The sequence below is a fragment of the Lutra lutra genome, chromosome 16 (genome assembly GCF_902655055.1).
Source record: "Lutra lutra chromosome 16, mLutLut1.2, whole genome shotgun sequence".
NCBI classification, from domain to species: Eukaryota; Metazoa; Chordata; class Mammalia; order Carnivora; family Mustelidae; genus Lutra; species Lutra lutra.
In genome coordinates this window covers 47102384-47119619 of record NC_062293.1, presented here as the reverse complement: position 1 = coordinate 47119619, position 17236 = coordinate 47102384, and the positions used below count along the sequence as shown (strand labels likewise).

The window sequence follows — 17236 nt, the reverse complement described above, 5'->3', positions numbered from 1 at the left end:
TTAGTGGAAATCACTGGATCCTCCAGTTGAGCCTTTCTCCCTTCCTATTGGTTGAAATGAAGACCAAGGCAGAAGTTTAATGGCTATGGAATCATTCTTTGAGGGTCGCAGAAAACCAAGAGAGAATTAGCCTGAATCCTTGATGATTTTGAGGCCAGCATTTTACACATATATGAGAAAGAAATAAATGTCCAGCTTTTAAAATCTATAATCATTTGGAGTTTCTATATTATAATAGCCAAATCATAGGCATTTTCCCCACAAAGTTCCAGTTAGGTAGGCAGGAGAAATATCAGTAATTTTATCTCACAAAAGAGAAGGCTAGAGTCAGACAAAATAAGTAGAAGCCCTGAGTTTAAGGTCTGGGACTCCTGGGCACCAATCTAGAGCCCTTTCCTCACAAAGCTCTTCAGTGAATTTGTTCCATAGCTTCAACTTTAGGCAATGATTTTGTATTCACTCTGTCTTGGTATGGAACTATGACTTTTTCATAGCAAAAATAAAAATCATAAGCTTTGGTTATCTTTGATTTGGTCTTCGTTGAGTCTAGAGGCCACAAGTTTCAACATAAAGAACCTTGAGAACACACAAGATTCCTTTACTGCCGATGTGAAAAACAGCATTCACAGTCAGCCAAGGCTTAAGCAGATAAGGAAGAATTTCAGAGAACAGCTACATAAGAGTTGCCATAATATTTAATTTAAATTTATTTATTTTGTCTTCTCATTATAAACTGTTCAAAATTCTGCTCACTGACAATGTTGAGAGCTTTAACAGATTTTTGACTCACAACCTTGAAGGAATAAGTGTTTATATATATATAAACATATATATACACACATATATATATATAATTTCTTATTTTTGTAAGAAAAAATAAAGTGTATATAATATATACACATATATACTCGAAGTTGTAAGCTCTTTGCTGTCCAATATTGACTTTATTTGCTAATATTTTGATCATTAACATACTTTCCATGACCTCACTAATTGAATTTTGGTGAACTAGCATAAAAGCCTACACAGATTTCTAGAATTAAAAACATTGCAAAAGGCATTTTTCCTTGTGGGAAGTCACAGGTAAAATAAATAAGTAAATAAGCAACTCTTAACATATTAACTTTAAAACATGATGTAAAATCTTGATGTTCCTCAACAATATCAAAGTCATGAGGAGATTCAGCAAAGGAAGTGGTGATAAGGCATATGTGGGAGTCAGAAGTGAAAAACCTGGGTAGAAATTTCTGTGAAGCTCTTCTGTGGAGGGGATGGAGGACACCTGCAGTATCACTACAGAAGTCACTGACCCCATGAAAAGAAGACTTTGCCCCTGAGAAATCTCACCAGGGCACACTTCATGTCCTTGTTCCTCAGGCTGTAAATGAAGGGGTTCAGCAGGGGAGTTACCACTGTGTACATGACAGCAGCTGCTGTGTTCTTTTCTATGGAGTTGGAGGAAGATGATGAGGGGCACAGATAAGCCCTGATCACTGTCCCAAAGAACAGGGCAACAACCGCAAGGTGTGACCCACAGGTAGAGAAGGTCTTGCGCCTTCCCTGGGCAGAGGGGACTCTGAGGATGGCTGAAACAATGTAGATATAAGAGACCAGGATGAGCACAAAGGGGATTAAAATGACTGCTCCTCCCAAGAAGAGGAGTACAAGCTCATTGACCTGAGTGTCAGAGCAAGACACCTTCATCAGGGGTCCCAGATCACAGAAGAAATCAGGAATGATCTTCTTAGAGCAAAAAGAAAGTCGGAAGATGAGGAAAGTGTGGGTCATGGCAACAAGACTCGTCAGGATCCAGCAGGCAGTAACCAAGAAGGTGCAACGCCGGCGGCTCATGACCATCTTGTAGTGGAGAGGGTGGCAGATGGCCACATAGCGGTCATAGGCCATTGTTGCCAGGAGAAAGATGTCCATGTCCCCAAAAGTCAAAAAGAAGTAGAGCTGAACCAGGCATCCTGTGTAGGAGATGGACCTACTCTGAGTCTGGATGTTCACCAAGGCCTTGGGCACAGTGGTGGAAGTGAAGAGGATGTCTGCACAGGACAGGCTGGCAAGGAAGAAGTACATAGGTGTGTGGAGACGTGCATCAGTACCAATGGCCAGGACAATGAGCAGGTTCCCAACCACAGTGACTACATACATCCACAGGAACAGCAGGAAGAGGAAACGCTGCTGCTCTGGCCGCTCTGAGAGTCCCCAGAGGAGGAACTCAAAGATGCTGGTCTGGTTGCCTCCTGCCATGATCCCGGAAGTCTGAGAAAGACAGCTCCGGTGAGACCCATTAAAACTCTCCAAACATACTTTACTCTGGATGGTTGATGAATGTACCATTCAATTCTAGAGAAAAAACAACCTTAATGTATTTGTACTGATCACATACTATGTGCACTATATATTTTTATTAAAACATACTAATGGGCTAGGAAGTGTGAGAGATACAATTTTTTTTAAGATTTTATTTATTTATTTGACAGACAGAGATCACAAGTAGGCTGAGAGGCAGGCAGAGAGAGATAGGAGGAAGCAGGCTCCCTGCTGAGCAGAGAGCCTGATGTGGGGCTCAATCCCAGGACCCTGGGATCATGACCTGAGCCGAAGGCAGAGGCTTTAACCCACTGAGCCACCCAGGTGCCCCGAGAGATACAATTTAAGAGAATTAAAGATTTCTTTCTTGGTTTATTTCTCTACACTCTTTTCCATCCCAGATTTCTTTAGTTGTAATTGCTATTTCTTCAGCTGTATTCTCAGGGGTGTCAATAAGTTTTCATTCATTCATTCACTCATTCATTCATTCACTCATTCAACAGAGACTAAGCATGAGCTCTGGACCTGGTAGCGTACCACATAGATAGGACACTGATAATCCTTACCTCCTGAGAATTTTCAATCTAATGGGACAGACACAACTACCTATGTTAAAATCCCATAGTATTTTGATTCAGGGTTCTCTACCCATTCAACTGACAACAAAACTCTCTCAGACCCCAGACTACCTGTTCCACCCCATCATGCCCAAAAATCAGTATTCTGAAGATCGTTTCATATTATCCATTCCTCAAGAAATCAATTGAATAATCAGTTATTAATAAAGATACATTCAGATAACTCTTATTCAGTTATCTGTAACGACAAAGAAGGAATCATCATCTCTAATCTCCAAAATTTCCAAAATTGGTTGGATGTACACACATGCACACACACACACTCACACACACACACACACACACACACACATTTCTGAGACAAAGTAGACTGTGGCAACAAAGGAATATAGTTCAGGATTTTGCCAGATGGATGTGCACAGCATATGGAGGCAAACTCTTGAATAAAAGCCAGGCAGTAGGAAGCCTTAGACAAGCTCAGAGATGGGGAACAGGGGTTTTGAGTGTGAGATGGAGGAGGGATTGTAGGCTGAGTTAATGCCAGAAAGAGAACTAAAAATTAAATTTGGGAGTGTTTGGCATGGAAAGTAAAGAAACTGAAACTTTATTCTGTATGTTATAAGGACCACAAAAGCTATTTGAGCAGGAAGAGGTATCAGAGCTTGAGTAGGCTCAATAATACAAGAAAATTCTGCTCTTTTCCCATGTGTGAACCCAACTGAGGGTTAGTCACAGAGTCAGTCAGTCAGATGGAGAAAAAGAATCACCTTTGTTACTGAAAAAGACAAGGTTGGAGAATTTATATTAGCTGTATTCACTAAATGAGCTTTGTAATACTCCTCCAAAATTAAATCTGTTTTCCCTTTCACAGGCTCAGTGGGACAACATAGCCCTCTCCAGAGGGGAAGAGCCTGCTTTCATAAAACATATAATGTGGAAGAACGGAACAAAGCTTTTCCTGAAACTGATCAGATTCCTGATGAGCACAGAGAAGCTGAGGGCCAAAATTGAACAATCAGAAAAGTCCCTCCAGGTATAAGGAGAACAGAGGGTCAGGGCTATTAGTCTGGTAAGAAAGACAATTAGCTTAAATAAATTTCTGTCATCCAAGGCAGATCAAGTGATTAAAAGTGAACAAGAATAGGGGTGCCTGGGTGGCTCAGTCAGTAGAGCATGTGAGTAACTCAGGGTCATGAGTTCAAGCCACAAGTTGGAGGTAGAGTTAGTTTACTTAAAAAAAAAATCCTTAAAAACACTTTAAAAAGTAAGAATAGATAATATGAAACAAAAATAAGATATGTGTGTGAATATATGTGTATAAATATATGTATGAATATATAATATGAATATATAAATATGAATATTTATATATATCCATATGAATATGATTACATAACATGAATATATAAAATGAATATATAATGTGTACATACATATATGTACATACATACATAATATATATATACTATATATATATTACTGTGTTCCAGTAATAGTAATAAATACTTACTTTCAAGTTCCTGTAGAGCACATTACAAAAAAAATACATAAGGCCACAGAGACAATTTTTAAAAATCCCAAAAAGCAGTAATAATTCAACTAATGATCTCTGACCAAATTACAGTAGAAGTAGACATTAATAACAAAGCCAAAAAACAAAAATAGACTTTCAATCTGGAAAGAAATGTTTCAAATATCTCTATTAAGTAACTCTCAGGTCCAAAGGAGAAATAAAAATCTAAATTTCAGAATATTCAGAAAATAGTAATGTTATGTACCAGAGTCTACGAAATATTGCTAACATAGTAATTAAAGGAAAATTCATTGCCTTAAATACTTACATGAATAATAGTAAATAATACATGAGTTAAGCATCTGACACAAAATGAGTAACAAAAATAAACTGAACTGGAAAAAATTAAAGCAAAAGTAGAGTTCAAAATCAGAAAACAAATAAAGTAAAAACAAAAAAATTATTTGGTCTTTTTTGGTAAATGGTGCTGGGACAATGGGGTCTCCATATACAAAAGAATGAATGGGACTCTTACCTTAGATCATACAAAATTAACTCAAAATGGATCAAAGACCTAACTGTAAGAGTTAAAACTATAGCAATATTAGAAGAAAATATAGGCATAAATCTTCATGACTTTAGATTAGGCAATAGTTTCTGAGATATGACTGACACCAAAGCACATTCAAACAGCATTCCTCATCCCCATTGAGGATGGGGAGAAATTGGAACCCTTACACCCTGCTAGTAAGGATTTAAAATGTTTCTGTGTCGTTGGAAAACATTCTGACAGTTTCTCAAAAGGCGAAACATAGAATTACCCATATGAATAATCCAGCAATTCTACTCCTAGGTATACCTAAGAGAAATGAAAACATATATCCACACAAAAACTTGTATACAAATGTTCATAGCAGCATTATTCATATAGACAAAAACTAAAAATAATCCACATGTCCATCAACCTGTGAATGGATAAATAAAATGCAGCATATCCATAAAATGAAATAATATTTGGCAATAAAAAGAAACAAAGTACATATACATGCTTATACATATGAGCAGACCTTGAAAACATTATGTTAAGTGAAAGAAGCCAGACATAGAGAACAACGTATTATATAATTCAGTTTATATGAAATTTCCCAAATAGGTAAATCTATATATAGAGAAAGTAGATTAGTGGCTGCCTAAGGCTTGGAGGGATAGATGAGTGAGGGTGATAGCTAATGATTATAAGGTTCCTTTTGGGGTGATAAAAATGTTGTAAACTGGGGCACCTGGGTGGTTCAGATGGTTGGGTGTCTGTCTTTGGCTCAGGTCATGATCTCAGGGTCCTGGGATTGAGCTCTGCATGGGGCTCCCTCCTCAGCAGGAAGCCTACTTCTCCCCCTCCCACTCCCCCTGCTTGTGTTCCCTCTCTCGATGTGTCTCTCTCTGTATAAATAAATAAAATTAAATTAAAATGTTGCAAACTTATTGTGGTGGTTGTAACAAAATTCAGTGAATATATAAAATAATAAAAGCCATTGAACTGTACACTTTGGATGTATTGTATGGTATATGAATTATATATACTGAAAAAAAATCAATGTAATGGATAAATCATTTGCTAATCTAATCAAGCAAAAATAAAGGGGGGGTTCAGAGAGAGAAACACAAATAAACAGAATAAGAAATGACAGAGAGGGACATAAATTGAAAAAGAAGTTATCTAAAATCATAAGACTACTTAGCTAGAGTAGATGCAAAGAAATGTGTAGTTCTAGGTGAAATGAATAATCTTTGGACAATACAAGGTACCAAGAATAACACTGGTAGAGATGGATAAAGGATAAGCCACATCCACAAAGAAAAATAAATGTTGTTTTAATCATTTTTCTCTTGGTAGTACTGTGGTAGAAACTATCCTCAAATCACAATGGCTTACAAAAAACAAAGGCTTATTTTCTCACTTACATTATATGTCAACAGCAAGGTGTATGTAGTTCTGCTTAGCATGGACTCATGCATCTTCTTTATTCTGGGATCCAGTCTAAAGAAACAGCCCTTATTTGTGACATGCTATTCTTAAGGGAAAAGAGAAAAGAGCAAGACCTTATAAAAATGCACAATTGTAAATTTATAGCTTTTACTTGGAATGGGTACATATCATGTCCACTCAACTTCACTGTTAAAACAAGTATCATGGCCAACATCAGAGGGACACATAACTATAACCTTCCACAAGGAGGTAGTTGCAAGTGATATGGCAAATAGTCGGGGAGGGGGGTATACAGTTGACCTTTGAACAACCTGGGCTTGAATTGCACAAATCCAATAACACACAGATTTTTTTTTATAGCACAGTACTGTGAATGTGTTTTCCTTATGATTTTCTTTTCTTTTTTTGTTTAAGATTTATTTATTTATTTTGAAAGAGAGAGAGAAACAGCAGGGGGAGGAGAAGAGAGAGAGAATCTTAAGCAGACTCTCTGTTGCATGCAGAGCTCCATGCAGGACTCCATATCACCACCCTGAGACCATGACCTGAGTCTAAATCAAGAGTCAGACACTTAACCAACTGAGCCACCCAGGTGCTCCCCCTTATGATTTTCTTAATAACATTTTCTTTTCTCTAGCTTATTTTATTGTAAGAATACAACATATAATACATATAACATACAAAATATGTGTTAATTGAGTGTTTATGTTATGAGTCAGGCTTCTGGTCAACACTTTTGGGAGAGTCAAAAGTTATATATGGATTTTTCTCATTTGTGTTGGGGGGATCTGCTCCTCTAGCCCATTGTTCAAGGGTCAACCTCCTGCAGGGATGGTAGAAAACAACTAACAACAAAAACACAATTTAGCATATCTGTCAAAGATCTGGTCCCTAAAGAAGTGCCAAGATCATCTAGTTTAATAAGAGATCCCATCAAAACTTTAAATGGGGGGCACCTGGGTGGCTCAGTGGGTTAAGCCGCTGCCTTCGGCTCAGGTCATGATCTCAGGGTCCTGGGATGGAGTCCCACGTCGGGCTCTCTGCTCAGTGGGGAGCCTGCTTCCCTTCCTCTCTCTCTGCCTGCCTCTCTGCCTACTTGTGATCTCTCTCTGTCAAATAAATAAATAAAATTAAAAAAAAAACTTTAAATGGTAGACAATCTCTTTTTCTAGTCAGAATATAGAAAGAGAAGGCAAACTTCCAAAATCTTTTTCTAAAGAAGGTATAATGCTGATTTTAAAACCTGATAAGTATTGTACAAAAAGAGATTTCTGGAAAACGCAAGAAAATCAACAGAGCAACCACAAGACTATTGAGAATAGCAACATGTTGTAGAATCAACATACAGAAATCAGTCATATTCGTGTATAAAAACAACACTCAGTTAGATGTCACAAAAGAGAAGAACCCATTTACAATAGCAACCCAAAAAAGACAAAATACATGGGGGGAAAAACACTTAAAAAGAAGTGTTTAGATTTATCTGAGGAGTGCTTGAAAACCCTGAGTAAAGCATTGATTCAGGTAAGGATAAAGAGGATAAGCCATTCAGCAAATGGTTGATAGGGAGCTGAATATTTGTATGATGCCAAATTAACACCACATAGACTCCTTCCTGGTTACAAGTGGGACACAGAGACATTACAATGGAGGAACCAGGTTATTATTTCAGAAATCCAGGGGTGAATTTTACCATTGGTCAAATATGGCATAAGCTATAACGTGAAGTGTTTTAGCCAAAAATGTTTAACATAAATGTTATCAAACTGCTTGCAATTACTGTCAGTTATGGGAATACCAGATCTCAAGGATCAAGCTAGTCCTAGAGGAAACAATCACATTAAGTCCTAAAGGTGGAACACCACAGGAATGCTTCCTAAGTTTTTACGTGCATATGAGTCACCAGGGACACGCAAGTCAATGCAGATTTGCATTTCAGTGGGTTTGGGATAGGGCCTGCATTTCTTACAAGCTCCAAGTGATGTTGCTGCCCCTGTCAGTGAACTTGACTTTGAGAAAGAGGAGACTGGGGCAATCTCTTCAGTCAATCACCCTGTGAAAAAAATGAATTGTTAAAGACAAAAAATCTATAACAAGATTCATAACAACCAGATACAATGCATGGTCCACAATCAAATTCTTATTTTGACAAACAACTAAAAGGACACTTTTGGGGATAAGTGGAGAAATTTATATATAAACTAGGAATGGATAATAATAAGGAATGACTGTTAATTAGGCTGAAAATGTTATTTAAGTCATGTGGGGAAAGGTTTTTAGAGATATATGGTGAATATTTAGGAATATAATATGATATCTATAAGTTAAAATATTTCAACAGAAAAATGTGAATTTTTATATGTGAATTTATAATCTACATGGCTTGCAAATAATACTAATGAGGAAACTGCAGAAAAGATCATCTGTTTTGAAAGTACAAATGGGATTTTCTTAATAAATTAAAATGAAAGGGACAGAGATAAAAATAATAAGAAAGGAAATATAGTTAGAGGAACAGAGAACCAAGAGCCAATCCAAGAATGTGAGAAACCCCCCAAAAATAAGACATGTGAGTCTGATGCAAATTGTATTAAATTGAAAAGAGTCCTGAATTTGAAAATCTAAATGGCTCTCTAAATTCTCCACATAATTACTGAAGGATAAATGACCCATAAATTGTCATATACCGGAATGTTTAAACTTCAAAGATAAACATTTATCAAACAATTTTGAATAGTAATCAACACATATTGAGAGCTTACCCTGTAGAGTACGTTCCAAAGTTTCCTATTATCTTATTTAAACTTCACATCACATTACAAAGTAGAAACTGTTAACACCATTTACAGATAAGGAGATCGGTGTTCAGAAAAATTAAGTAACAGTAAGTTGTCTAGTTCACGTAGTTTTTAAGTGGCAGCATCAAGACTCAAGCCCAAATCCCTCAAAATCTAAAATGTCAGCTCTTACCTTTGACCACATCCAGTTGCTCCCTCTCATCTCTTGGGTAAGCTCAAAGCTTCTTCCTCCCCCTTCAAAGAAGAGCTCTGCCATAGGCACTCATTCAGTCCACAAATAATACTGAGTGTGAAGTAAGTGCCAGGGTGATGTAAGCACCTGAAGATTCAGAAAGATGATATGAAGAAGGCAGGATAGAAGAAGATATATACAATAGATTTTCTCCATTCTGGCAAAAACAGAACAGAAGTAGAAATAAGAAAAAATTCACAGGCACAACAACAAAATCCATGAGATACTTAGACCTAAGTGCCACAAATAAGGAAGAATATTATAAACTTGGATCAAAGAAAATCAATCAAGATACAAAAAATGGAAAGACATACCATGTTCTTAGCTGGGAAGAATTTAATAACATTCAAAATTCTAATCCTTCCCAAATTGAAATACAAATATAATACAATTCCAATTTAATTACTGAGTCTTTTTAACTTTTACCTCTCCACGTAAATTTCTTTTCCCCAGAGAGTCCTTTCTTGACATCTTTATTTTAAAAAGCCACTCTCACGCTCCATTGTGTACTCTCCATCATGTTGTTACACTCATTAATTTCCCGGTACACTCTACATGCTAAGATTATATTGTTCATATGCTCACTGTTTCATGGTCTTTTTTCCCCCTCCATGAAATTTCCTTGTCTGGCTTATTCATAACTGTATCTTCATTGCCTCAAAAAGGGGTGGATGCAGGCTAGAAATTCAATATGCACTTGCAACCTGTTGTAACAGAGGGTCATGTAGGATCCCACACAGCATGACAAAGGGATATTTAATTCACCATTGTTGGTAAGGGAGGGCTTCCTAGAGGAAGACATCTGAGTTGAGGCAAGAGAAAGTAGGGTATTCTCAGTGCATGGGAAGTGGCAGAGACTAGCTGGCAAGAGATGGGGAACACTTGCTGGATGTTCCAGTATTAACCTCCACTCTCCACATTTTAACACCACTTTATCTTCAACACTTAACCTCATTAAATCCAGCCTCCCCACCAAAATGAAAGCATCAAGAAGTCAGGGCCACTGTGTACACTCTTTCTCTAATTCCCTAGCACCTAAGATAATGCCTGGCACTAAAAAGATGTTCATAAACACACAATGCCTGGGTGAATGCACTCACTGGAAGATTTGTAATTCTGTTCCTCCACTTTACCTCCAGAAGACTGAGGCCCACATTGTGAGGAGAAACAAAAAGGTAGTTTCCCTGAATTCATGTGTAGGTGGAGGGAGAGGTTCTATCCACTGACCTATATTTAAAAAGTCCAGAACCTTGTATTGTCTGCAACTGGGAGCAATGACCAGCTATAGGCTTGTCTTGATATAGAAGAAGAAAGGAGTAGAAATTCTTTATTCCTACCCCAACCTGGGACCACTTACTGCCAAGGATCAGTCCCATAGGAAGGAATTCTCAGTCAGAACACAGACTCTCTATTTGATGATACCCAACTTTCTGAGTCTCCCCATGGGGGCTAGAGTTTGAAATCCACAGCCATCCTAAAGGATTCACCCTGGGGTTTTCTTGTGCGTGAAAGGAAACACTTCTCCCACCATTCCCTCTTCCCTGCCCAGGGGTGCTGGCCCTAAACTCTCCTGCTGTTCTTGTTTGTGAATGCACTAGCCTGCAGGCATCCTCTGTTGTCTGCTCTCCCCCATCACCTATTTTCTGTCACCTCATTTGGTGACTTTCATAAACTTCCTTGGGAATCTCTTGTCTTCTGGTGGAAAAGACTTAATGTCATCCTTCCTCTCAAATAATGCAAATGTCAAGATTTTCTTATACTTTCATTATCAAACATTTAGGTCTATCTTCCCTACCTGACTCTGACCCTTTAGAGATGGTGAGCCTGCCTTGTTTATCCTCATACTTCTCACTGCACCTAGGACATACTTGGTCTGTTTGTCATTGTTCAAACATATATTGGGGCTTGTTCTATTCCAGCTGTGAAGCTTACCTTCCTGCCTGTTTCCATCTCAGCCTCCATCAACAATGACCCACTGCCTCTTCTTCCATCCTCTACATCATTGGAAATTAACATGAAAACTCAGAGGCTGTCACTGTGTGAAGCAGAGAACATAAAAACAGGCTCATGTCCAGGTTGCCTGCCTGTGCTGCAGCCAACCTTTCCTACACCCCAGCTGTAGCAGGGCTGCACACAGGAGTGTGTTTGGTCATAATATCAGGACCACTGGTGTAATTCTAAGGTTCTCAGCTCTGGGTCATAAGGGGACTTGTGCTATTTATTTCTTTCTTAGATAGCCTCAGTATGAGTGCTTCAGGGGTCTTGAGGGAGTTTGAAACTCAGTAATTGTCCCACACCCTTTATATTCCCTCAGGAGCAGTTTCTGGGAACGTGAAGGATGTGGTCCAGCAGTGTTGGGATTTCCTCCAAGAAAAGTTATTAACTGCCTGTCTCTTGGGCTGAACTAGAGAGCCACCACATCTATCAAAAAAAAAAGTCACTTTAATCAATTCACAAAAAGCCTCTGCTAAAATTAAGATATATTATATGGAGGAAATCATCCCTTGAGACAGAAGAAAATGTATGAAGTCATGGTCATCATCAGATTTTTTTCCTCGATTTTTATGAGAAGGTCACTATAGGCTTGGAGGAGGGATGAAAGAGGAAAAAATATTGGAACACAGTAGAAGACTCTGAGGACTAAGTGGTATCAGGAGCAGTGGGTTCCAGAAAACTCAGCTCTGGACCTTCTCACTGCTCCACCACAGATCCCTGATGAACACCACCTCCTGGATCACTAGCAGTTGCCCTCCCCCAGAGAGGGTCCAGTGCTGGTCCTCTGAGTATGCATGTGATCAGAGCCTCGAGCCAGCACGGCCCCACCCCACCAGCATCCCTGTAGCCAGTACTTTCCTTGCCCTCCCCCCGGGAAACACTAAATAGAAAAGCTCAATCTTAGAACATGCATGAAATTGCCTTAGAACTGCTAAACCATGACACTAAGGAAACTAAATAAATAACTAGAGTATATGTGTTTACAGTCTCTTTTTTAATTTAGTATTTACTTTAATTTAATTTAGTATGAGGATATTTAGTTAAAATACTGTGTCCAAGAATTATTTGGGCTACTTTTTCTGTCCCCTTTCAGTGTAGTTATGTTAATTATTTCAAATACAGTCAGAGTGGGGTGCGAATAATTTTACCAGATTATAAAACACCCCATAGAAGTATATATAAATAGAAGTAGATACAAATATAGTACAGTTATAGGTATAGATATGAAATAAAAATAGGATAAAACCAACCCAAACAGAATGAAAGCAGAAACAAACCCATTTCAAATGACTATTAAAGCCATATCAAACACAGGAGAAAAACTAAGCTAAGTAGGTCTTCAACATAGTATTTGACTTTGTGCCCTCAGGTTTTATATTTAACTGCAAAAATTATATTTTTTTCTTGTTCATGTTTTCTACAGTGGAATGAGTTATCAATTCTGAAACTACTTTATGTATATTCTACAATTGTGGATAATAAGAGCCAGGTTTCTTACTGTTGCAGGAGGGAATTTCAAATATGGAAAGAGGAAGGGCTAGAATGACCCCTGTGTGCTGAACTAGGACTGGAGGTATGCTTGTAAACTCATGATTCTGAGATGATGGGTACATAGGAAGATAGACAGATGATAGCTATATTAGATCGATGATAGACAGGTAGAAGATACATGATAGATGGATGGTAGATAGATACATGATAGATGATAGATAGATAGATATGGATACACTACAGATAGGTAGAGAGGTGTGTGTATATGTGTTATGCACATATGTATATGTGTTATGCACATATGTATATGTGATATGTGTTATGTGTATATGTATTATGTGTTATGCATTTCTTAGCTCTGTCTACTTAGAAGCAATGACAGCTCAATGTCAACAAACACACTTATCATCCAGAAATCAGTTTTGAGATATCAGGAAGGACTTTACACCTCAGGTCTGAAGTGAGAAGGGGAGGAAGTAGTTATTAAAGCACAGAGAGAGAGAGATGGAGACAGAGATGTGCAAAGACATGCAAAGATGGCTGCTTGGAGGAGCTGTGACTTTTATATAAGGATGCAGCAGCTACCAGTCAGTATTTTTAGGAATAAGTTCTCCAACCTCATTTTTCCCTGCCTCTAATCTCTGCTACAGCTCTCTACTGGCTAAACCCAACTGGAAGACAGAGGATAAGGCAGCCCACCGGTGAGTTCATACTGATCAATTCCCAGAGCAGGGTGGAGAAAAGAGAATAATCTGGAGAAGCAAAGGAAACTGTCCATCCAGCATACCACCCAATGTTATCTAATGGAACCCTGGGTTTAGTATTAAAGATATAGTCCTCCCTGTTAACAAAAGTGATATAGGAAATAAAAATAAGACATAGTTGCTGGGGTGCCTGGGTGGCTCAGTGGATTAAAGCCTCTGCCTTCAGCTCAGGTCATGATCAGGGTGGGATTGAGTCCCACATCAGGCTCTCTGCTCATTGGGAAGCTTGCTTCTCTTCCTCTCACTCTCTGCCTGCTTCCCTACCTACTTTTGATCTCTGTCTATCAAATAAATAAACAAAATCTTTTAAAAAGAGAGAGATACTTGCTCTTTGTAGCTGCTGAAGGCAGATAAAATTATGAGCTGTATATCTAGTTAAAGGTGTGGTTCACTTGATCAACTATGATAAGATGTTAAGCTGAGAAAATGCACAAAATATCTCTCTTATTCTCTTTTTTAGCATAAAAGCTTATGTGAAATTTTTCAGCTGTATCTTATTCCATTATCACTTAAATATTAAAATGTCCTTGGAAAGAAATTTTTTCAAGATACTTGGGTTCAAGGATGATTTTTATATCCTATAGAATGAAACTTCAACTCACAAAGGTCTGTCATGCATGTTAAACCAATGGCTTCAATTATTAGTTACAGAATTACCTGAATTATGTTTTTTTCAAGTTTGCACCTAATATCTGGAATTCTATGTAATACGTGCTTCCTTTGACTGTTATAAGAACCTTGGAATAAAACTCATTTTCCCTTTCCATTTAAAGTTAAAATAGGGAAAACTTCTTTCCCAGTTGGTGAAAACACGGAAATGGAGGTTTGGGGAGAGTGGTGTGCCTAGAGAGGGTGTGGATCCTCCATGCCATCCCCTTACTTTGCCTTGTACATCTCTTCCATCTTGCTATTTCCAGGTTATAAGCTTTATAATAACTTGCAATCTGAAATTATGTAAAATGAAAGGAAAAAATGAGAGAAAGCAAGGTGGAAGGAAAAATTAGTGTATTGTTGTATAATTCTATCATCTTTCATGGGCACATCTAGCCTAGATTGTGGTTAATATTTTGGACTCTGTTCATCCCTTGAAAGAATGACTAGGAGGAGGAACTGTCAACAAAAAAAAGAACCAGAGATAATGTCCTTTGCCACAGAACTAATGGATATGGAAAACAAGATGTCAGAGATAGTATTTGGGATAGCAATCATGAAGTCAATAAGTAGGCTTGAGAAAAGCATTAGTGACAATAAGGAATCTGTAAGGACAGACATGAGATCTGATCAGGCTAAATTTTAAAATGCTATGAATTAGATGCAGTCCAAACTGGATACTCTAACAGCCAGGATAAATGAGGCAGCAGAGAGAATAAGTGATCTAGAAGATAAACTGATAGAAATTAAGGAAGATGAAGAAAATAAGGATAGGCAGTTAGTAGCCTATGAAAATAGATTTAGAGAGATCAATGACACTCCAATGTCAGAATTATTGGGATCCCCAAGGGGGTAGAGAGAAAAAGAAGACAGAAAGTATATTTGAGCAAATCATACCTGAGAACTTCCTTAATCTGGGGAAGGAAACAAGCATTAGTGTCCAAGAGGCAGAGAGGATCCCTCCCAAAATCAATAAAAATAGGTCAATGCCCCAACATATGATAGCAAAGCTTGTAAATCTTACAGCCAAGAAAGCAATCCTGAGAGCAGCTAGGGGGAAGAGACTTCTTACAAATGAAGAGAGGAATATCAGAATAACATCAGACTTATCCACAAAAGCCTGGCAAGCCAGAAAGGGATGGTAAGATACATTCAGGGTACTAAATGAGAAGAACATGCAGCCAAGGATACTTTATCCAACAAGGCTGTCATTCTGAACAGAGGGAGAGATAAAGAGATTTCAGGACAGGTAGAAACTGGAAGAATATGTGACCACAAAGCCAGCCCTGAAAGAAATATGAAGGGGGATTCTGTAACTGAAGAGGGCCCCAAAAGCAATATAGACCAGAAAGTAACAGAGATAGTTTACAGAAACAGGGACTTTACAGGCAATACAATGGTATTAAATTCATATCTTTCAATAGTTACTCTGAATGTAAATGGGCTGAATGCTCCCATGAAAGAGTTTCAGATTGGATAGAAAAGTAGGACCTGTCCATATGCTGTCTATGAGAGACTCATTTTGAACCTAAAGATACCTCCAGATTGAAAGTGAGGGGGTGGAGAGCATTTTACCATGATAATGGACCTCAGAAGAAAGCTAGGGTAGCAATCCTTTATCAGATAAATTAGATTTTAACCCAAAGAGATGTAGAGGGACATTATATCATATTTAAATGGTCTATCAAACAAGAAAAACTAACAATTGTAAATATCTATGACCCCAAATTGGGAACAGCCAATTATATAAACCCATTAATAACCAAAATAAAGAAACATATTTGTAATAATACATTAATAGTAGGAGACCTTAACACTCCACTCACAGCAATGGATAGATCATCTAAGCAGAATATCAATGAAGAAACAAGAGCTTTGAATGACACATTGGCCCAGATGGATTTTGTAGATATACACAGAATATTCCATCCTAAAACAACAGAACACTCATTCTTCTCAAGTTCATATGGAACTTTCTCCAAAATAGACCACATACTGGTCACAAATCAGGTCTCAACCAATACCAAAAGATTGAGATTATCTCCTTCATATTTTCAGATCACAATACTGTGAAACTGGAACTCAACTACAAGAAGAAATTTGGAAGGAACTCAAACACTTGGAAGTTAAAGAGCATCCTGTGAAAGAATGATTGGGTCAACCAGAAAATTAAAGAACTTAAACAACTCATTGAAACTAATGAGAATGAAAACACATCAGTCCAAAACCTGTGGGATACTGCAAACCTGGTCCTAAAAAGGAAATACATAGCCATCCAAGCCTTTCTCAAAAAATTAGAAAAATTCCAAATGCACTAACTAACCTTACACCTAAAAGACCTGGAGGAAGAACATCAAATACAGGCTAAACCAAGCAGGGGAAGAGAAATAATAAAGATTAGAGCAGAAATCAATGAAACAGAAACTAGAAGAACATTAAAACAGATCGATGAAACTAGAATCCGGTCCTTTGAAAGAATTAATAACATCAATAAACCTCTGGCCAGACTATCCAAAAGAAAAGAGAAAGGACCCAAATTAATAAAATCATGAATGAAAGAGGAGAGGTCACAACTAACACTAACGAAATAGAAACAATTATTAGAAATTATTACCAGCAACTATATGTCAACAAATTAAGCAATCTAGAAGAAATGGATGCACTCCTGGAAACTTATAAACTACCAAAACTGAAACAGGAAGAAACAGACGATCTGAACAGACTAATAACCAGCAAGGAAATTGAAGCAGTAATAAAAAAAAATTTAAAAATAAATAAATAAATAAATAAAAACTCCCAAAAAAACAAGAGTTCACAGCCACATGGCTTCCCAGGGGAATTCTACCAAACATTTAAAGAAGAAATAATACCTATTCTTCTGAAGCTATTTCAGAAAATAGAAATGGAAGGA

General features: G+C 37.7%; 1 protein-coding gene across 1 annotated transcript; it reads right to left on the bottom strand.

The window, feature by feature from the left end:
• Positions 1-1302: 1302 nt before the first annotated feature.
• LOC125087687 (olfactory receptor 1P1-like) lies at positions 1303-2256 on the bottom strand. The gene has a single exon (XM_047708265.1). It carries the CDS (start codon positions 2254-2256, stop codon positions 1303-1305), a length of 954 nt encoding a protein of 317 aa, XP_047564221.1.
• Between the last annotated feature and the right edge of the window lie 14980 nt (positions 2257-17236).